Consider the following 17,483-nt stretch of genomic DNA (forward strand, 5'->3'; position numbering starts at 1 on the left):
ATACAATTTATTTTTGGGTTAAATACTAAATTAGTCCCTGGGGTTTCACAACTTTATTTTTTCCTCTCTGGGGTTTCATTTTTATCACAGGAGGTCCCTGTGGTTTTGATAAGTGACCAAATTAGTTCATCCGTTAGTTGACTGTACGGACTGACACGTGGACCAATCAGACGTCGACACGTGGCACATATATTAATTTTTTTAATTTTTTTTTTAATTTAAAAAAAATGTTTTTTTTTTTAAATTAAAAAATATATATTAAAAAAAAAAAAAAAAAAAAAAAATCGGAAGCACGAGGGGGTGGCTCGGCCACCCCCATCCGGCCAGATGGGGGTGGCCTGGCCACCCCCATGGCCAAAGGGGGTGGCCGAGCCACCCCCAAATTGCCAAGGGGGTGGCTCGGCCACCCCCAGTTTCTTCCGATTTTTCTTTTTTTTTTTTTTTTAATATTTTTTTTAATTAAAAAAAATTAAAAAAAAAATTAATATATGTGCCACGTGTCGACGTCTGATTGGTCCACGTGTCAACTAACGGTCAACTAACGGATGGACTAATTTGGTCACTTATCAAAACCACAGGGACCTCCTGTGATAAAAATGAAACCCCAGGAGGGAAAAAATAAAGTTGTGAAACCACAGGGGGTTTTAGAGTATTTAACCCTTTATTTTTTTCTTTGAAATGGAAAGAATCTTTGTTGTAAATACCGTCCACTCTCTGGTAACTTTCATTTCATGAAGTCTTTTGGAAGAGAAAAAATGGTAGTGTTACAATCGCTTCTCTCTTTAAAATATCTCTACCTACGTATATTAGTCTTTTTATATGCAAGAGTTATAGTTTCTTTCCATAATAATAGTCTTAGGTCTCTTTATTTGATATTTGCATGTAATAGTTATTTCTTTCCTTGTAAGTGTCGTAGTCCATATCCTAGTAGGTTTATAATTTTTAGTCCTAATCAAGGTGGGATTACAATTCCTAACCTAATTTGAGTCAGCTGTAACCCTTATATAAGGAGGAGTATTGAAATAAAGAGGCAGAGAATATTTAACCTAAATCAACCTTGTGTTGTGAGGTGAGGTCCTCTTAACCTCAAACCCTATTTTTCCATCTCTTCATTCCATCATAGGTAAGCACAACAAGACCAAACCTGCTAGTTTACCCATCCACTGTCCAGTTACAAGATCACAATCAAAGGCTTGTAACAAGTAGGCTTCAAACGATTTATCTCATTTATATCTTATTTGTTATATAATCTTTATATTTTATTTATTTTCCCTAAGCAGATTATGTTGATCTCGGCATATATTGTACAAGTCTTTATCTTTATAAAAATTAAAAACATATTTTAAAAACTAACCGATGGTTATATCCTCCATGGTTTTTCTTTTGTGGGTACAAAGAGCATAGTCAAACGAACTGAAATATGCTTTTCAGGCTAAACTAGAATTTTTGAAGCCGCAAAATTTATTTTAAGAGATTGAATTTTTGGTAATGTAGAAAATTAATCTTGAAAGGTTTATGCTTAAAAAAAATTTAATTTAGAAGAAATTTTAAATTTTCGGGGGCCTGTAGTTCTGCTTGCTTTGATCTAGTGTCCAATGAGTAATACTATATAAAATAAAGTGAGTAATTAGGGGACCGGAAGAAGTTTCACAGACGAACCCCACATTTTCTTTCACATGTGAGTCTATTACTCAAATAATTACAAGCGTTTAAGCCAATTATTTTGTTGTGAATCTTTTCTAAGAATTTTATATATTTAATCATGAGTTTTGGTTTATAGGCATGATTCAACTTGGTCTCAACTCTAACTGCGAAGGAAATATGGTAGAATATGATCATTATTGAGTGTTAAATATTGGATTGATTAAAATAATAAGTGCTAATTTGATAAAATTTTAACTATTTGAATTTGAAAAAATTCCCTAAATCCCATTAAGATAAGTTTTGTTGGATCATTTTAAGAAAACGATTTACGGATTAATAGTAAAGATTGAGTTAAGACCTTTCATTGAAATCAGCAGCACCACTGCAATTTTGTTGACTTTACTTGGAACTCCACGCAAAGCAAAAGTAAAAGTTTTGCCTCTTTTTCTTTTTCAAATCAACGGCTGGATGCCCTCTACGACAAAGGGTGGGCATGGGTTAGATCGAGCCGGGTCTGAAGTTTAAAAACCCTATTCGTAATAGGCAAGTATTAAAAATGGCACTCGAGACCCAGCTTTAATGAAGAGTATTTTCTTGCCCTTGGGTTTTTTGGATCATGGCGACATGGGGGTGGGGGCGGGTTTCGGAAGGTGGCGGATGGAAAAAGGGAGAAGAAAAGCTGGTACCTTAAAGCTTTCTACAATAATTGAATTCAAATAATATAAACAGCAAGAATTTTTTGTTATGTGTGTTTTGGGGATAGCATATGAAAACGAAGCAACATGCATCAAACACATATTCATGAGACATATTTTTTTACTCAACTAGTTAGGTTAAGAATTTGATTTCAATAACGTGTTACAAAATAAATTAAGTATGCATATATTTTTCAAACCAAAAATAAGCATTTGATATAAACAAAAATCATAATGAATCAAAATACTCTTGTCAACATAAACTTAATTTCAAAATAAAATTATCATTTTAGGCCAAAATGACTCCAAAAAGATGAAAAAACATGCAGTTTTTTGGGCTAGACAATATTTTTGAAAAGGCATGACCCAAATCATCACATACCACATTATATATTTCACATACACATCCAAATGGTCCAAATCCATTAATTAATCCATACAAATGAAAAAATTGAAAAGACAAAAGAGCAAAGCAGGCATAGCTAGAGGCATATCACCACCAAATGGCCAAATCCACTAGTCCGGATACAAATGATTCAATTGAAAACAAATAAATTCTCAAATGATGCAAATGGCTCAAATCTAAGTACTAAAAAAATAATTAACATTTTTTTTTTTTTTTTTTTAAGAAACCGACCTTTTCCTGCTCATTTGAACCGGAAAGAATCAGATATCTTTTTATTGAGGGTTAAACAAAAGTACAAAACCATTTCCTTCTTAGTTGGGTAACGTTCTCTTTTACGTACGTGACCTATTTCGTTTACACCTCTTCTTTTCTCTTTGCTGCTTCCCTTAAGTTTTGCTTTCTTTTATTTTGTCTTATCCGGTCTCTTTTATAGCTGGCAGATGTAGGAGACATTTGCCTTTCTTGTTCGATGTTTTTTTATCAAATCAACGGCTGGATGTCCTCTACAACAAAGCCCTCTTCTTTTTCTTTTTCTTTTTTCTTTTTCTTTTGCTTTTAAGTCTTCTTTCCACTATGCTGCATCTTTACCCTTTTTCTTTATTCCTTTCTTTTCCTAAAATAAGGCAATACTTTCATTAGAAATATCATTTTAAGCTCAACATTTAATAATTAAATAATATTTCACAATTAAATAAAAAATTATTATCAGTAAAATTGGTGAGGAGGGTTTCCCACATTTAAGCTATTATCATTTTTTTATTATCTTCTTTTAAAAATTAATCATTCGATTTGTAGAACTTACACCTTCATTTATGTGGACCCTACAAATTTAAAAATTAATTTTCAAGAAATGAGGAGAGAAAATGATGGGAGAATGCAAAAGAACGTTTCTCATAAATGAAATATTGTTTCATTGTCATATTTAATGTTGTTGGTTTTACCACTATTGACATAAGGAAATAGGGATTTTAGTGAACTATTGAAGAGAAGAAAAAGATCCGTTGTTTTAGTCTAACTCACTTTTGTTGTTTCACGTTGACGTATTTGTCTTTTATTGGAGATCATAAAAGAGCTGATTTATGCCAAACCCCTATATAAGTAATCATCTTTTATATTTATAGGATTGTTTGTTAATTGTTACTGTTTGTGTTTTGAGAAAAACAAAAAAAAAGATGAAAAACAAAAATTTTAACAAACCGGACCATTTTTTTTCTTAAGCTTGTTAGAATAAAAAATAAAAAAATGGTTTCCTTTTTTTGGCAAAACATAATCTAAATTCTAAGTAGACTTTCTAGTTATTGAAAATTTTCATATTGAATTCAACAAGGTGTTAAATGATTTTGTAGATTTCCTTTTTTAAAAAAAAATGAGAATTATAGCGGAAGCAAAGAGAAAAAAAAGACACAATAAATTTTGAGGTGGTTTGGTATTAGTCTATTAGACCCTTACGTTCACCATTTTGCATCTTGCTATTATTATCTTCATTTATATATACAATACAAAGATGTCAATTTATAGGAAAACTATGGTATGTGAGAGAATACAAGTATGGTAAAATTTGATTACAATCAAACTTAAATGAATAATATTTTAGTATCAGCCTAATATGGAAAACATATATTCTAACATTCCTTCCTCAAGGTGGAAAGAAATTTTTTTTTTTTTTTTCTCGATGAATTGTGCATGAAAGGAGGAGACAACTAAGAGGTGGGTAGTAGTGGTGGAAGCCGGCAATTGGCCAATAGTTAATGACGGAGAAGTTACTTGGGAAACGGCGAGCAGTGGCCAAAATAAATTGTTGGACAATGGCCAAGAAACGCCATTGACAGCAACTGGAAGATCCTAATGATGATGTTAGTCGGAGACGATGCGGGTAAGGGATCTTAGAGCTTTGGTTTGTTGAAATTGGGTCGTTGGTAAGGCTAACTAAAGAGTGTGTAGCAAGAATATGACTATTTACTTTAGAATAATCAAAGAAATCCAATATGCAAACTCAATTGTTTTAAACAAATAATTAATTTCGTGAAAACAATATTATTGTGATCTTGGATTTTGTTAATGATTATAAATTATCTCCAAACTTTCTACAAGAATTTAAATCAAATAATATAAGCAGAAAGAATTTCATAGAAAACAAAAAAAATAGCAAGAATTTATTAATTATTATTCACAAACATGAGGCAACTAAAAGTGCTTCTCAACTGGTTAAAAAACACAATACTTTTCATGTGAATCAACAGTGAACCGGTTTTTAGCTAATTTATTTCGCAAATAAAAACCCCACACAAACACAAGCAGTCCCCGAAACCCCGACTTGATTTTCCCGGAAAATCCCAGCCTTTCCGAGAAAATCTTGCGATGGACCCTCCTCCTCACCCCTCAGACGAGTTCCGCAACTGGCTGGAGCTGCCCAGAGACTTGACGAAGTCGATCCTGCTGAGACTGGGCGCCATCGAGATCCTGACGAGCGCGCAGTGGGTGTGCTCGCCGTGGCGGAAACTCTGCAAGGACCCGTCAATGTGGCTCGCCATCGACATGCGTAAGCCCGGCGACCACTGGACGTTCCCCGAGCTCGAGAAGATGTGCCGCGACGCAGTGGATCGCAGCTGCGGCCAGTTGGTCGATATCAAAGTCGACGACTTCGGCACCGACGAGCTCCTCAGGCACATTGCTGACAGGTTTTTTTTTTTTTTTTTTTTCTGTTCGGATTTGATTTGAATAACGCGCCTGAAATTAAGGTTTTGATTGATATGCTTATGTTTAATCTGCCTTTTTGTTGCACAATGTGATTGATTGATGTTCTTTATCCTTGAGTTGTACATGTAATCCTTGTGGCTGATAAAGCGGGAATTTGATTGGAGGATGTAGTTTTGATGATCATAAAAAATTTAAATTTTACTTGTTGTGCATCTTTATTATTTAATAACGTTTACTCATCAAAAAAAAAGAACCTCTGCCACCATAAATTCTTTTTTTGTGTGTGGGTGGGTGGGGGGGAATCTTGTGCACAATGAGTGCTTATTGCAGCACCATTGAACCAATTATAATTAAAATCTTCCTATGCATAATAAATCCCAGGACATCTGGTTTCACTTCTTCATGTTTAAATAATTACGCTTCTGTAATTAATTATCGCCATCGTCTACCTTAATTAGATGTATAATTAAGTATCAGAAAATATGCAAGGTTTTATTTATTTATAGGTCCATGAAATGTATGTGTAGATTTTTTTGTCATTTCCTTCCATGTTATTTTAACAGTTCAAGTCAGCTCAAACGCCTTCGACTTGCAAACTGCCTTGGCGTTTCAGTTGGGGGATTGAGTGGAGTGGCTGCAAAACTTCCATTACTAGAGGAGCTTTCCATTTCATACTGTCCATTGTCGAAAGAAGCTCTGGAAGCTGTGGGCCGCTGTTGCCCCCTTTTGAAATCACTCCAATTCAACAACTGGGGGGGGTGTCGGTTTCCTGAACAGTGTCATGAGGAGGCACTTGCTATTGCAGAGAACATGAGTAAATTGCGCTGCCTCAATCTTGTTGGAACTTTTCGTCTGACTAACGACAGCTTGCAGGCCATCCTCGATGGTTGTCCTCACCTTGAATCGCTTGACTTACGGCGATGTAAGGACCTCACTCTAGAAGGGAATTTGGGAAGAAGGTGTGCTGAGCAGATTAAAGACTTGCGTCTTCCCCAGGATTCCATTGATGACTATGAATTCAAAAAGTACTTTTTTGAACACCTAGCTGGCATTGGTAAGTTTAAGGACATAGATCATTTGTCTAATACTTATATATATTTTTTAATTCAAATAAAAGAACAAGGAAAGGGGGACTATATAGATCATTTGTCTGATACTTATGAGTATATTATGAATTTTCAGCACTCGCCAGTCCCCCCGACTTCGACTTCGACAGCTGCTTCGACGATGATTTTTTTTGACTAGCATAAATAGAATGATTCCTATGCTGGAAATTGTTAGATACTTTGTACTACTATTAAGGCCTTGTTTGTTAAATAACATGGCAATACGGCCTTGTTTGTTGCGAGTTCTTTGAAGATTTTTTATTTTTTGAGTTTTGGTTTATCGGCATGATGCAACTTGGTCTTAACTCTAAATTTGAAGGAAATATCAATATGGTAGAATATGATAATTATTGAGCGTTAAATATTGGACTAATAAAAATAATAAATGTTGATTTGATAAAATTTTAGCTATTAATTTTAACAAAATAATTAAAAATTTAAAAAATCGTACATGAAACAATTTCCTAAATCCCCTTAAGAAGGTTCCTAAATAGTAGTTCAATCGGTTGTGAACCACGCCTCATGAAGCGAAGATCAATATTTCGAAATCTCCCCTCCGTCTTCCCTTATGTGGACATGTAAAAAAAAAAAAATCCCCTTAAGATAAGTTTGGTTGGATCATTTTAAGAAAAATATTTATGAGTTAATAGTAGGCTTATTTTATTAGTATTTGGGTTTGCACATTTTTATTTTTTCTTACATACGGTTTAAATCCTATCATAAATGGTATCTGACTTACGGGAAAATACCAACTTAGTACCTTCATTAGCCCAAACTAAATGAATGCCACATGTCGTCACATAGAAATGCCACGTGTCTAAAAAAAATATTAAAATTAATTAAAAAACTAAAATCTAAAAAAAAAAAAAATGAAATTTTTTTGGGGTGCCCAGCCACCCCCCAAATGATCAAAATGGGGGTGGCCGGCCACCCAAAAAAATATATGTGATGACACGTGGCATCATATAGGACACGTGGCATTTCTATGTGATGACACGTATGACGGAACCTAATAAAGGTATTAAGTTGGTCTTTTCCCGTAAGTCAAGTATCATTTATGATAAGATTTGAACCCTAGGTAAAAAAATAATAATTTGCAAACTCATGTACTAATAAAGTATTTAACCTAATGAAGATAAGTTTAGTTGGATCATTTTAAGAGCATTCACAATGGAGTAGCCAAATTTTTATGCAAAATAGCTCCTCAAAACTTACTTTATATAGTTTAGCTAATGAATTTTTTTTTTTTTTTTTTTTGGGTTAATCCAATCAAATATCTATTTTGCCTTTTTTTTTTTTTTGCTAATCTAAAGTGGGGTTTTTTTTACAAATCGAATTAGCTATTTTAGATAAAAATATCATTTGACTTCTCCATTATGAATGCTCTAAGAAAAAGATTTACAGATAAATAGTAAAGAGAAAAGGTTTAAGTCCACGAATAGTAATAATTTGCAAAAGTAAGAGTTTTGCCAGCTTTTTTTTTTTTTTTTTCAAATCAATGGCCGGATGTCCTCTACGACAAAGCCCTGTTCTTTTTTTGTTCTTCTTTTGCTTTTAAGTCTTATTTCCACGAACCATTAGGGTAATTGTTCAATAAAATTTTTAAAGTGGTTGTGAATATATTAAAGGCATGGATTCAAATCCTACGATAAAAATTTCCGTGCTTGATTAATGTAAATCACCTTAATTTTTATTACTGTCGTAGTGGAGCTAAGTCAGGCTATCATTTAGACAAATTTGAGAGAGTGTTTTCAATTCCCACCGTTTAGGTCTCTTTTGTGTGGTCCAACAGATAGGTGTTACTATGGTCACACCCAAATAGAATAGCCACAGTTGATCTCTCCCGCTTGCCTTTTTAACTTAAAAAAATAAATAAATAAATAAAGAATAAAAAAAATCTTATGTTCACGATGTTGCCACTTTACCCTTTTTCTTACTCCTTTCTTTTCGTACAAAAAGGCAATTGCTTTCATTAGAATATCATTTTAAGCTCAACATTTAATAATTAAACAATGTTCCACAATTAATTAAATATAGAATGCAAGAACTAGAACATAAAAAGATAGGATAATGTTTACTTTAAGGAGTAACTTCACTTTAGACCCTTAAATTACCATGCGGTTTGACTAGCCCTCAAACTTTAAAACCTCTCAATTTGAACCCTTGAACTTTTAATTGTAGTCAATTTGAACTCTTTCGTCACATTTAACCCTTAACTTCTAACAGCAATACCTAAAAGGACAAAAATATCCCTAGTTTTTTGTTTTCTGTTTTTTTTTTACTTTTTTTTTTTAATTTGGAATTAAGGGTAAATTTGAAATTTTATAAAAAATTCATGGGTTATAAACATCATTGTCTCACTTTTAACATTTAAAATCTACCGGAGGTGTTCAAATTGACTGCAATTGAAAGTTAAGGGGTTCAAATTGAAAGGTTTTGAAGTTTGGGGGGTTTGTCAAATCGTGTGGTAATTCAGGGGTCTAAAGTGAAGTTACCCTTACTTTAATAGATAAAATAATGGTGAGGAGGGTTTTCTCAGGTTTTGTTACTCATTTGAGATAAAAGATCCAGTGTTTTCGTCTAGAGATATGCTAGAATTTTACATATTTTTCCCATAAAAATTCTTGTGGCAAGATGCCATATCATTTTCTTTTTATTTTATCTTTTTCCCACCACAAAAAAATAATGTGACATCTTGCCATGTGGACTTTTATAGGCAAAATATAGAATTTTTATTAGATTATAGTATTTCTCTTTCGTCTAACTCACTTTTGTTGTTTTACGATGACGTGGTTGTTTTTCATTGGAGTGAACAAAAGAGCTCATTTATATATGGCAAGTCTCTATATAACTTCAATATTTATAAGATTGTTTTGTATTATAATTGTTTGTTATTATTTTTATTTTGAGAAAAAAAAAAAACAAAACAAAAAAAAGGGAAAAAACCAAAAATTTAACAAACTAAATTTTTTTTTCCCGCCTTAAGCTCATAGAACCAAAAAAAAAAAAAAATGTTTCCAAGGTTATTTATACTTTAAAATTTTGTATTTTTGTTTTTTTTTTTTTTTTTGCAAAACATAATCTAAATTCTAACTAGACTTTCTATTACAAAAAAATTTCATATTGAATTATTAAACAAGGTGTTAATTGCTTTTGTAGAATTTTAAATTAAAAAAAAAAAAGAGCATTATTATAGCATACGTTTATTTGCCCAAAGATGTCAATCTATAGGAAAATTACGGTATGTAGGATAATACAGGTATGGTAAAATTTTATTACAATCAAACTTAAATTAATAATATTTTAGTATCAACGTCCTAATATGGAAAACATATATTCTAACATCTACTCAGACTCAAGGTGAAAAGAAAAACAATTTTTTTTTCTCGATGAATTGCGAGTGAACGAAGGAGATGACTATTGGCTGATAGTAAAGGACCGAGTAGTTACTTGGAAGACGACTAACAATGGCCAAGAAACACCAATGATAGCGACCAGAAGACCAGATAATGTCAGCCAGAGAGAATGCCGATAAGGGATCCCAATAGCGCCTGGGCCTTGGTTTGTTGAAAATTGGGCCGTTGGTAAGGTTAACTAGGGGTACCACGAATCTGAATATTTACTTTAATATAATCAAAGAAATTCAATGCAAACTCAATCATTTTCAAATAAATAATTTCGTGAAAAGTGAAAACAATATTATGGTGCTCTTGGATTTTGCTAATGATTATAAATTATCTCTAGACTTTCTACAAGAATTTAAATCAAATAATATAAACAGCAAGAATTTTTTGTTATGTGCGGGGAAGTGGAATAGCGTTAATTGATCTTTTAAAATAATGAGTCAAATAATATTTTTGTTTAAAAAAGTAAGAATGTTGTGGATTCAATGTCTCAATGATGAAGTGGCTGATGTAGAATTCTTCCACATATTTGTGTTTGCTGCTTCATTTTTGTCATTTCCTTTCATGGTATTTTAACAGTTCAAGTCAGCTCAAACGCCTTGGTCTTGTAAGATGCTTTCTCATTTCAGATGAGGGATTGAATGGAGTTGTTGCAAAACTTCCACTACTAGAGGAGCTTGCCATTTCATACTGTTGATTGTCAAAAGAAGCTCTGGAAGTTGTGGCCGCTGTTGCCCTCTTCTGAAATCATTCAAATTCAATGGCAGGAGGCAGAGGAATAGAGAGATTTGTTAGGGATGGACAAACCCATGAATCAATGATTGTGCAAACTCCACAGAATAATAATTGAATAATAAATGCAAGAGATCAACACACAGTATTTACGTGGTTCGGCAGTGGGCCTACATCCACGGGATTAACTCCGATCAATCCACTATAAACAACTTATTACAGTGGTATTTATCTAGATGGAGAACCATCTAGATAAATCTTTGTAGGACTTGCTCCATTTTGTTTAATCAAAATCTTGTTGACTTTACTTGGAACTCCACGCATAGCAAAAGTAAAAGTTTTGCCTCTTCTTCTTTTCAAATCAAAAGCTGGATGCCCTCTAGCACGAGGGCGGGCACGGGTTAGATCGAGTCGGATCTGAAGTTTAGAAAACCCTATTTGTAGCAGGCAGGTATTAAAATGGCACCCAAGACCCGGCTTTAATGAAGAGTATTCGCCGGGCCTCAGGTTTTTTGGATCGGGGCAACGCAGGGGCGGGGGTGGGTTTCAGAATGGGGCGGGGCAGAGCGGGTTTTATGGATGAGATCAGTGGTTCTATGTTTTCAAGTTCGTGGAAAATATCTCCAGTTTGATGAATTTGGGTTTTTATGATTGAACAAACAGAGCAAATAATAAATTAAATGAGCGGAAAAAGAACAAACAAACAGAACAAAAAGTCTCATTCCATCATTCGTATGCTTTCGCTATTCAAGATTGCAAGGAAGTTGAACATATTGTTCATAAAAGTTCATAAAATGAGTGGAAAAATGGTGAAGAAAAGCTGGTATCTTAAAGCTTTTAATCAATATCTATTTTAAAGGGAAAATTGGGTGGCGCAGGGCGGGTTGTGCAGGTATAAACGGGTTTTGCCCCCTCCTATCTACGAAAAAGCCTGTTCTTTTCTTTTCTTTTCGTTTTCTTTTCTCTTTTTAAGTCTTATTTTCACCAACCAATAATTGTTCAATTGTCCAAGAAAAATTTTAAAATAGTTGTGTATATAGTAAGGCATAGATTTAAATCCCGCAATGAAAATCTTCATGCTTGATTAGTGTGAAACACCTTGATTTCTATTAATGCCGTGATGGAGCTAGGTTAGGCTATGGTTTGGTCGGATTTGAGAGAATACTTATGATTCTCACCGTCTAAGCCTCTCATATGTGGTTCAACGGATAGCTGTAACTCTAGTCACGCCCAAATAGAATAGTTTCAGTTGATGTTTCCCTCCTTCCCTTTTTGCTTATAAAAATTTAAAAAAATTAAAGCAAAAAAAAAAAGTCTGATGTTCACGATGTTGCATCTTTACCCTTTTTGCTTATTCCTTTCCTTTAAAACAAAATGGCAATTAGTTTCATTAGAATATCATTTTAAGCTTAACATTTAATAATTAAATATTGTTTCACAATTAAATATAAAATGCAATAATTAGAACATAGTAAGATAAAATAATGTTTACTTTAATAAAGAAAATAATGGTGAGGCCTTCCTCAAGTAAGAAAGAATGAGGGGCTTTGATTTTTGGTCATAGCTGAATGACAATCATTTTCAAGGTTTGTTGTAACCATTAGATTTATAGGACCTACACCTTCACTTATATGAATCCTACAAATCTAATAATTCATTTTCAAAAGATGAGAATAGAAAATGACGAGAGAATACAAATGAGCATTTCTCATAAATAAAATATTGCTTTATTGTCATATTTGATGTTGTTGGTTTTACGGGTGCTAAAGCAGCGACATAAGGAAGTAGGGATTTTCATGAACTATTGAAGAAAATAAAAAGATTCGGTGTTTTCGTCTAACACACTCTTATTGTTTCACACTGGCGTGATTGTCTTTTTTTGGAGTGGACAAAAAGGCTGATTTATGACAAGTTCCTATAAGTTATCATCTTTAATATTTATAAGATTGTTTTGTATTTGGATTGTTTGTTATTATGTTTTTTTTTTTTTCGAAGAACCCTTTTTTTTTTTTTCTTAAGCTTCTAGATCCAAAAAAAAAAAGTTTCCAAGTTTATTTATACTTTTAAATTTTGTGTTTTTGTTTTTTTGTTTTTTGGCAAAACATAATCTAAATTCTAAGTAGAATTTCTAATTAAACAAGGTGTTAATTGGTTTTGTAGAATTTTAAATAAATAAATAAAATTTGAGAATTATAGCGGAAGCAAAAAGAAAGAGAAGACACAAATATTTTTAGAGGTGGTTTGGTGTTAGACAGTCAATATTAATACTATTTTAAATTACCCATTGTAAATTACCCAAAGATCTCAATCTATAGGAAAACTATGGTATGTAAGATAATACAAGTATGGTAAAATTAGATTACAATCAAACTTAAATTAATACTGTTTTAGCATCAACCTAGTATGGAAAACATATATTCTAACATCTTCTCAAACTCAAAGTGAAAAGAAAAACAATTATTTTTTTTTCTCAACGAATTGAAGGAGATGACTATTGGCTGATAGTGAAGGACCAAGTAGTTTCTTTGGAGACGACTGGTAATTGTCGAAATAAGTTGTTGGACAATAGTCAAGAAACACCGGTGACAACGGCCGAAACACCCCAATAATGTCAGCTGGAGACAACGCTAGTAAGTTATCCTAGTAGCGCCTCAGCCTTGGTTTGTTGAAAATTGCAACGTTGGTAAGGCTAACTAGGGGTACCTAGAATAAGAATATTTTAAAATAATTAAAGAAATTCAATGCAAACTCAATCGTTTGCAAACAAATAGTTTCGTGAAAAGTGAACATTATTGTGCTCTTGGATTTTGTTAATGATTATAAATTATCTCTAAACTTTATACAAGAATTTAAATCAAATAATACAAACAGCAAGAATTTTCTGTTAAGTGCGGGCAAGTGGAATAGTAGTAATTGGAAATTGGAAATGAGTAAGGGCCGTTTGGAAATGCGATTTCAATAAATGCGATTTTAAAAATTGTGTTTTTAAAATTGCTACTTTTTAAAACTTTTTTATCAATTGAGTGTTTGGATAACATTAGCATATAATTGCGGTTTCATGACCAAATTACCAATAAGGATGAACAAGACAGAGAGGATGAAGAAAAAAAAAAAAAAAAAAAAAAGGTTTTAATATATTTTAGGTGGGTATTCTTGGTATTTTTTTTCATTCCCGTTCTAAAAAAGGTAACTATTGCACCAAATATCTTTTTAATAGAAATCGTGATTTTGTTTTAAATTTGCATTTTTTCAAATAAGCACCCTCTAATCAGTTTATGGAAATCGCAGATTTTTTTGCGATTTTAAAATTTACATTTTTAAAATCGCAATCCCAAACACCCTAAAGTTGCGATTTGGTTTAAAATCGCAGATTATTTTTTAAAAAACGCACTCCCAAACGCACCCTTAGAATGGGATCCCCAGCAATACTCATAAAAGTGTCCATCAAATTGTTTTTAAATCCTGGCTATCCATTCTCATCCAACAACTAAAAATTCGCCACTTGTCCCACTTAATATAAAATAATAAAATATTATTTAAATTTTAAAAATAAATATAAAATAAAAAAATAAAAATTTATTAAAAAAGCATGGGGTGGTTTGGCCACCCCATTTTCCCCCGAAGGGGTGGCCAGCCACCCCAGCTCAGCCTAGGGGGTGGCGTCGACCACCCCCAAAGGCCATGGAGAAGGCTGAGCTAGTGTGGCCTTCCACCCCCTAGGGGGAGAATGGGGTGGCCAAACCACCCCATTTTATTTTTTTAATTATTTTATTTTTTTTAATGAATTATTTATTGTTTTATATTGGGTGGGACACGTGACGGATTTGTGGCTGTTGGATGAAAATAAGTAGCTAGGATTTCAAAAAAAAATCCATGGGCAATTCTTGAAGAATAGCCGGGGATCTCAATTCTTTCCAATTCTAAAGGTGGAAATTGAAAGGACAACTCATCTTTGAATTCAATTAAACCCTCCATCCGGATTCCCACCAATTGGAAAGAAATTGGAGATTCTCCAATTGTTAATCGTGACTCTTCATTTTAAATCTAATTGGCTATAAAATCATTTAAACCTTGGTAAAACAAAAGTTAGTATTTAATACATCTGTTATACAAAAGTATCCGGCGTTTTATAATCCATTAAATTTAAAATGAAGGGTCACGATTAACAATTGGAGAATTTTCAATTTCTTCCCAATTGGCAGGGATCCCCCTCCAAAATATTATTTAAATTTTATAATAAAATAATTTATTAAAAAATAAAATAATTCAAAAAAATAAAATGGACAATTCTTGAAAAATAGCCGGAGATCTCAATCCTTTGCAATTCTCAAGGTGGAAATTGAAAGGACAACTCATTTTTGAATTCAATTAACCCCTCCGGGATCCGGATCCCCTCCAATTGGGAAGAAATTAGAGATTTTCTAATTGTTAATCGTGACCCTTCATTTTAAACCAATGGTCTATAAAATCATTTAAATCTTAGTAAAATAAAAGTCAGCATTTAATGCCTCGATTATACAAAAGTAGCTAGTATTTTATAAACCACTAAATTTAAAATGAAGGATTACGATTAACAATTGAAAAATTTTCAATTTCTCCCTAATTAGCGGGAATCTCAATCTCCCCCAACCCCCACACACACTAACAATTAGAAAATTTTTAATTTCTTCCCAATTAACGGGGATCTCAATCTCCCCCCTCCACACACACACACACACACACACACACACACAATCTTCCCAATTAACGGGGGTCTCAATCTCGACCCCCCCCCCCCCCCTCACACACACAAGTGACACAATCCAGCCTTTTCAAGAAAATCTCGCGATGGACCCTCCTCCTGACTCCGCAGGTGAGTTCCGCAACTGGCTGGAGCTGCCCCCGGACGTGATGGCGTCGATCCTGCTGAAACTGGGTGCCATCGAGATCCTGACGCGCGCGCAGAGGGTGTGCTCGCCGTGGCTCAAACTCTGCAAGGACCCGTCTATGTGCAGTGCCGTCGACATGGGCAACCGTGGCTACCCATGGGTCGACTACGAACTCGAGAGGATGTGCCGCGACGCCGTCGCTGCGGCCAGTTGGTCGAGATCAACGTCGGGAAATTCGGCACCGACGAGCTCCTCCGGCACATTGCTGACAGGTATTTTATTTTATATTTTTTGTTCGGATTTGGTTTGATTTATGTTGATTAATATGTTTATGTTTAATTTTTAATAGCGAGTGCCTTTTTGTTGTAGATTGAAACAACAAATTAGAAGAGTATGTCTTTATTTACCCAAAAAAGATGAAAGGCTTGATGCCACGCCATGTTGATACAAATGCATCTTTTATTGAATTTCTGGCACCATAAAGTTTACTCATCAAAAAAAGAATTTCTGCCACCATTTTCACAGTCTATGTTGTAGATTCAATCTCCCAATGATGAATTGGCTCATGTAGAAATATTCTTCCACATATTTGTGTTTGCTGGTCTGTTTTTGTCATTTCCTTTCATGGTATTTTAACAGCTCAAGTCAGCTCAAACGCATTCAGCTTGCATACTGCTATGACATTTCAGACAAGGGATTGAGTGATGTGGCTGCAAAACTTCCATTACTAGAGGAGCTTTCCATTTCATGTTGTCCATTGTCAAAAGAAGCTCTGGAAGCTCTGGGCCGCTGTTGCCCTCTCCTAAAATCACTCAAATTCAACAGCTGGAGGCAGAGTAATGAAGATGAGGAGGCAGTTGCTATTGCAGAGAACATGAGTGAATTGCGCCGCCTCCAGCTTGTTGGAAATGATCTGACTAATCTGGGCTTGCAGGCCATTCTTGATGGTTGTCCTCACCTTGAATCGCTTGACCTACGCCGATGTTTGAATGTCACTCTGGCAGGGGATTTGGGAAGAAGATGTGCTCAACAGATTAAACACTTGCGTCTTCCCTATGATTCCATTGATGACTATGAATTTAATGGTTGTTATTCTTTTGATGACTTATCTGGTGGGTTTTCGGACATAGATGATTTGTCTAATATATATATATATATATATATATCATTTGTCTGATACTTATGAGTATATTATGAATTCTCAGGTGGCAGCAATTACTCCGACTACGGCTCAGGTGGCAGCGGTTTCTCCTAGTACAACTCAGGTGGCAGCAATTTCTCCGACTACGACTACTACTACGTTGACCCCATCTACTGAGATTTTTACAATGGGGGTTTTTATTTTGACCAGCATAAAAGGAAGGATTCCTATGTTGTACGTACCCAACTGATCTTGTCTTCCAATATTTTCAATGTTTTGCTTCTTCTCCATTGTTAAATGCACTACTTTTAAATTTCGATGATCCTTGTCCGCAAATTCCATCATCTTTCTTCATTGTACAGTTGTATTTAACGGGTGTGCTTTTGAAATGGAAGAAATGGTAAGCTTTAAACTATTTGTCATATAATCTATTTATTTTCCCTAAGCAAGTTATCTTGATCTGGCCATATGTTGTGCAAGTCTTTACATATTTCAAAAACTAATCAACGTACGGTGATCCTCCATGGATTTGCCTATATAATCCACAACTAAAGTTGCAATGGGTAAGAGCATGAAACATGATGGCCGGATGGGTATAAGAACCACCGATCGAATATACTAAAGAAATAAGAAGAACAATGATTATTAATTTTATCTGCTCTATTTTTTCACACCATGCGACCAATTTTGATGTTAAGCAACTTTTATAGCACAAAGAACATATATAGCAAAACATTGCTGAAATATGCTTTGTCAGGTGCGTACTTTTAGAGGTAGGAAATTTTATTTT

At 33.9% G+C, this 17,483-nt stretch overlaps 1 protein-coding gene and 1 pseudogene across 2 annotated transcripts; both read left to right on the forward strand.

Moving 5' to 3' along the window:
* Positions 1-4,996: 4,996 nt before the first annotated feature.
* LOC132171441 (putative F-box/LRR-repeat protein 23) lies at positions 4,997-6,814 on the forward strand. Its single transcript, XM_059582752.2, has 3 exons — positions 4,997-5,423; positions 6,006-6,496; positions 6,625-6,814. Exons 1-3 carry the CDS (start codon positions 5,104-5,106, stop codon positions 6,681-6,683), a joined length of 870 nt encoding a protein of 289 aa, XP_059438735.2. The 5' UTR covers positions 4,997-5,103; the 3' UTR covers positions 6,684-6,814.
* Positions 6,815-15,473: 8,659 nt separating this feature from the next.
* Positions 15,474-17,105, forward strand: LOC132172203 (putative F-box/LRR-repeat protein 23; annotated as a pseudogene). Its single transcript, XR_015909393.1, has 3 exons — positions 15,474-15,824; positions 16,192-16,664; positions 16,758-17,105. The product of XR_015909393.1 is annotated as a putative F-box/LRR-repeat protein 23 (transcript).
* Positions 17,106-17,483: the final 378 nt, after the last annotated feature.

This window comes from Corylus avellana, chromosome 1 (genome assembly GCF_965113065.1).
Source record: "Corylus avellana chromosome 1, dhCorAvel1.hap1.2, whole genome shotgun sequence".
Classification (NCBI taxonomy): Eukaryota; Viridiplantae; Streptophyta; class Magnoliopsida; order Fagales; family Betulaceae; genus Corylus; species Corylus avellana.

Coding starts and splice junctions, on each gene's coding strand:
- LOC132171441 (XM_059582752.2), top strand. CDS start 5,104: ATGGACCCTCCTCCTCACCCCTCAGACGAGTTCCGCAACTGGCTGGAG. Junction 5,424..6,005: donor CTCAGGCACATTGCTGACAG/GTTTTTTTTTTT, acceptor TTATTTTAACAG/TTCAAGTCAGCTCAAACGCC. Junction 6,497..6,624: donor TGAACACCTAGCTGGCATTG/GTAAGTTTAAGG, acceptor ATGAATTTTCAG/CACTCGCCAGTCCCCCCGAC.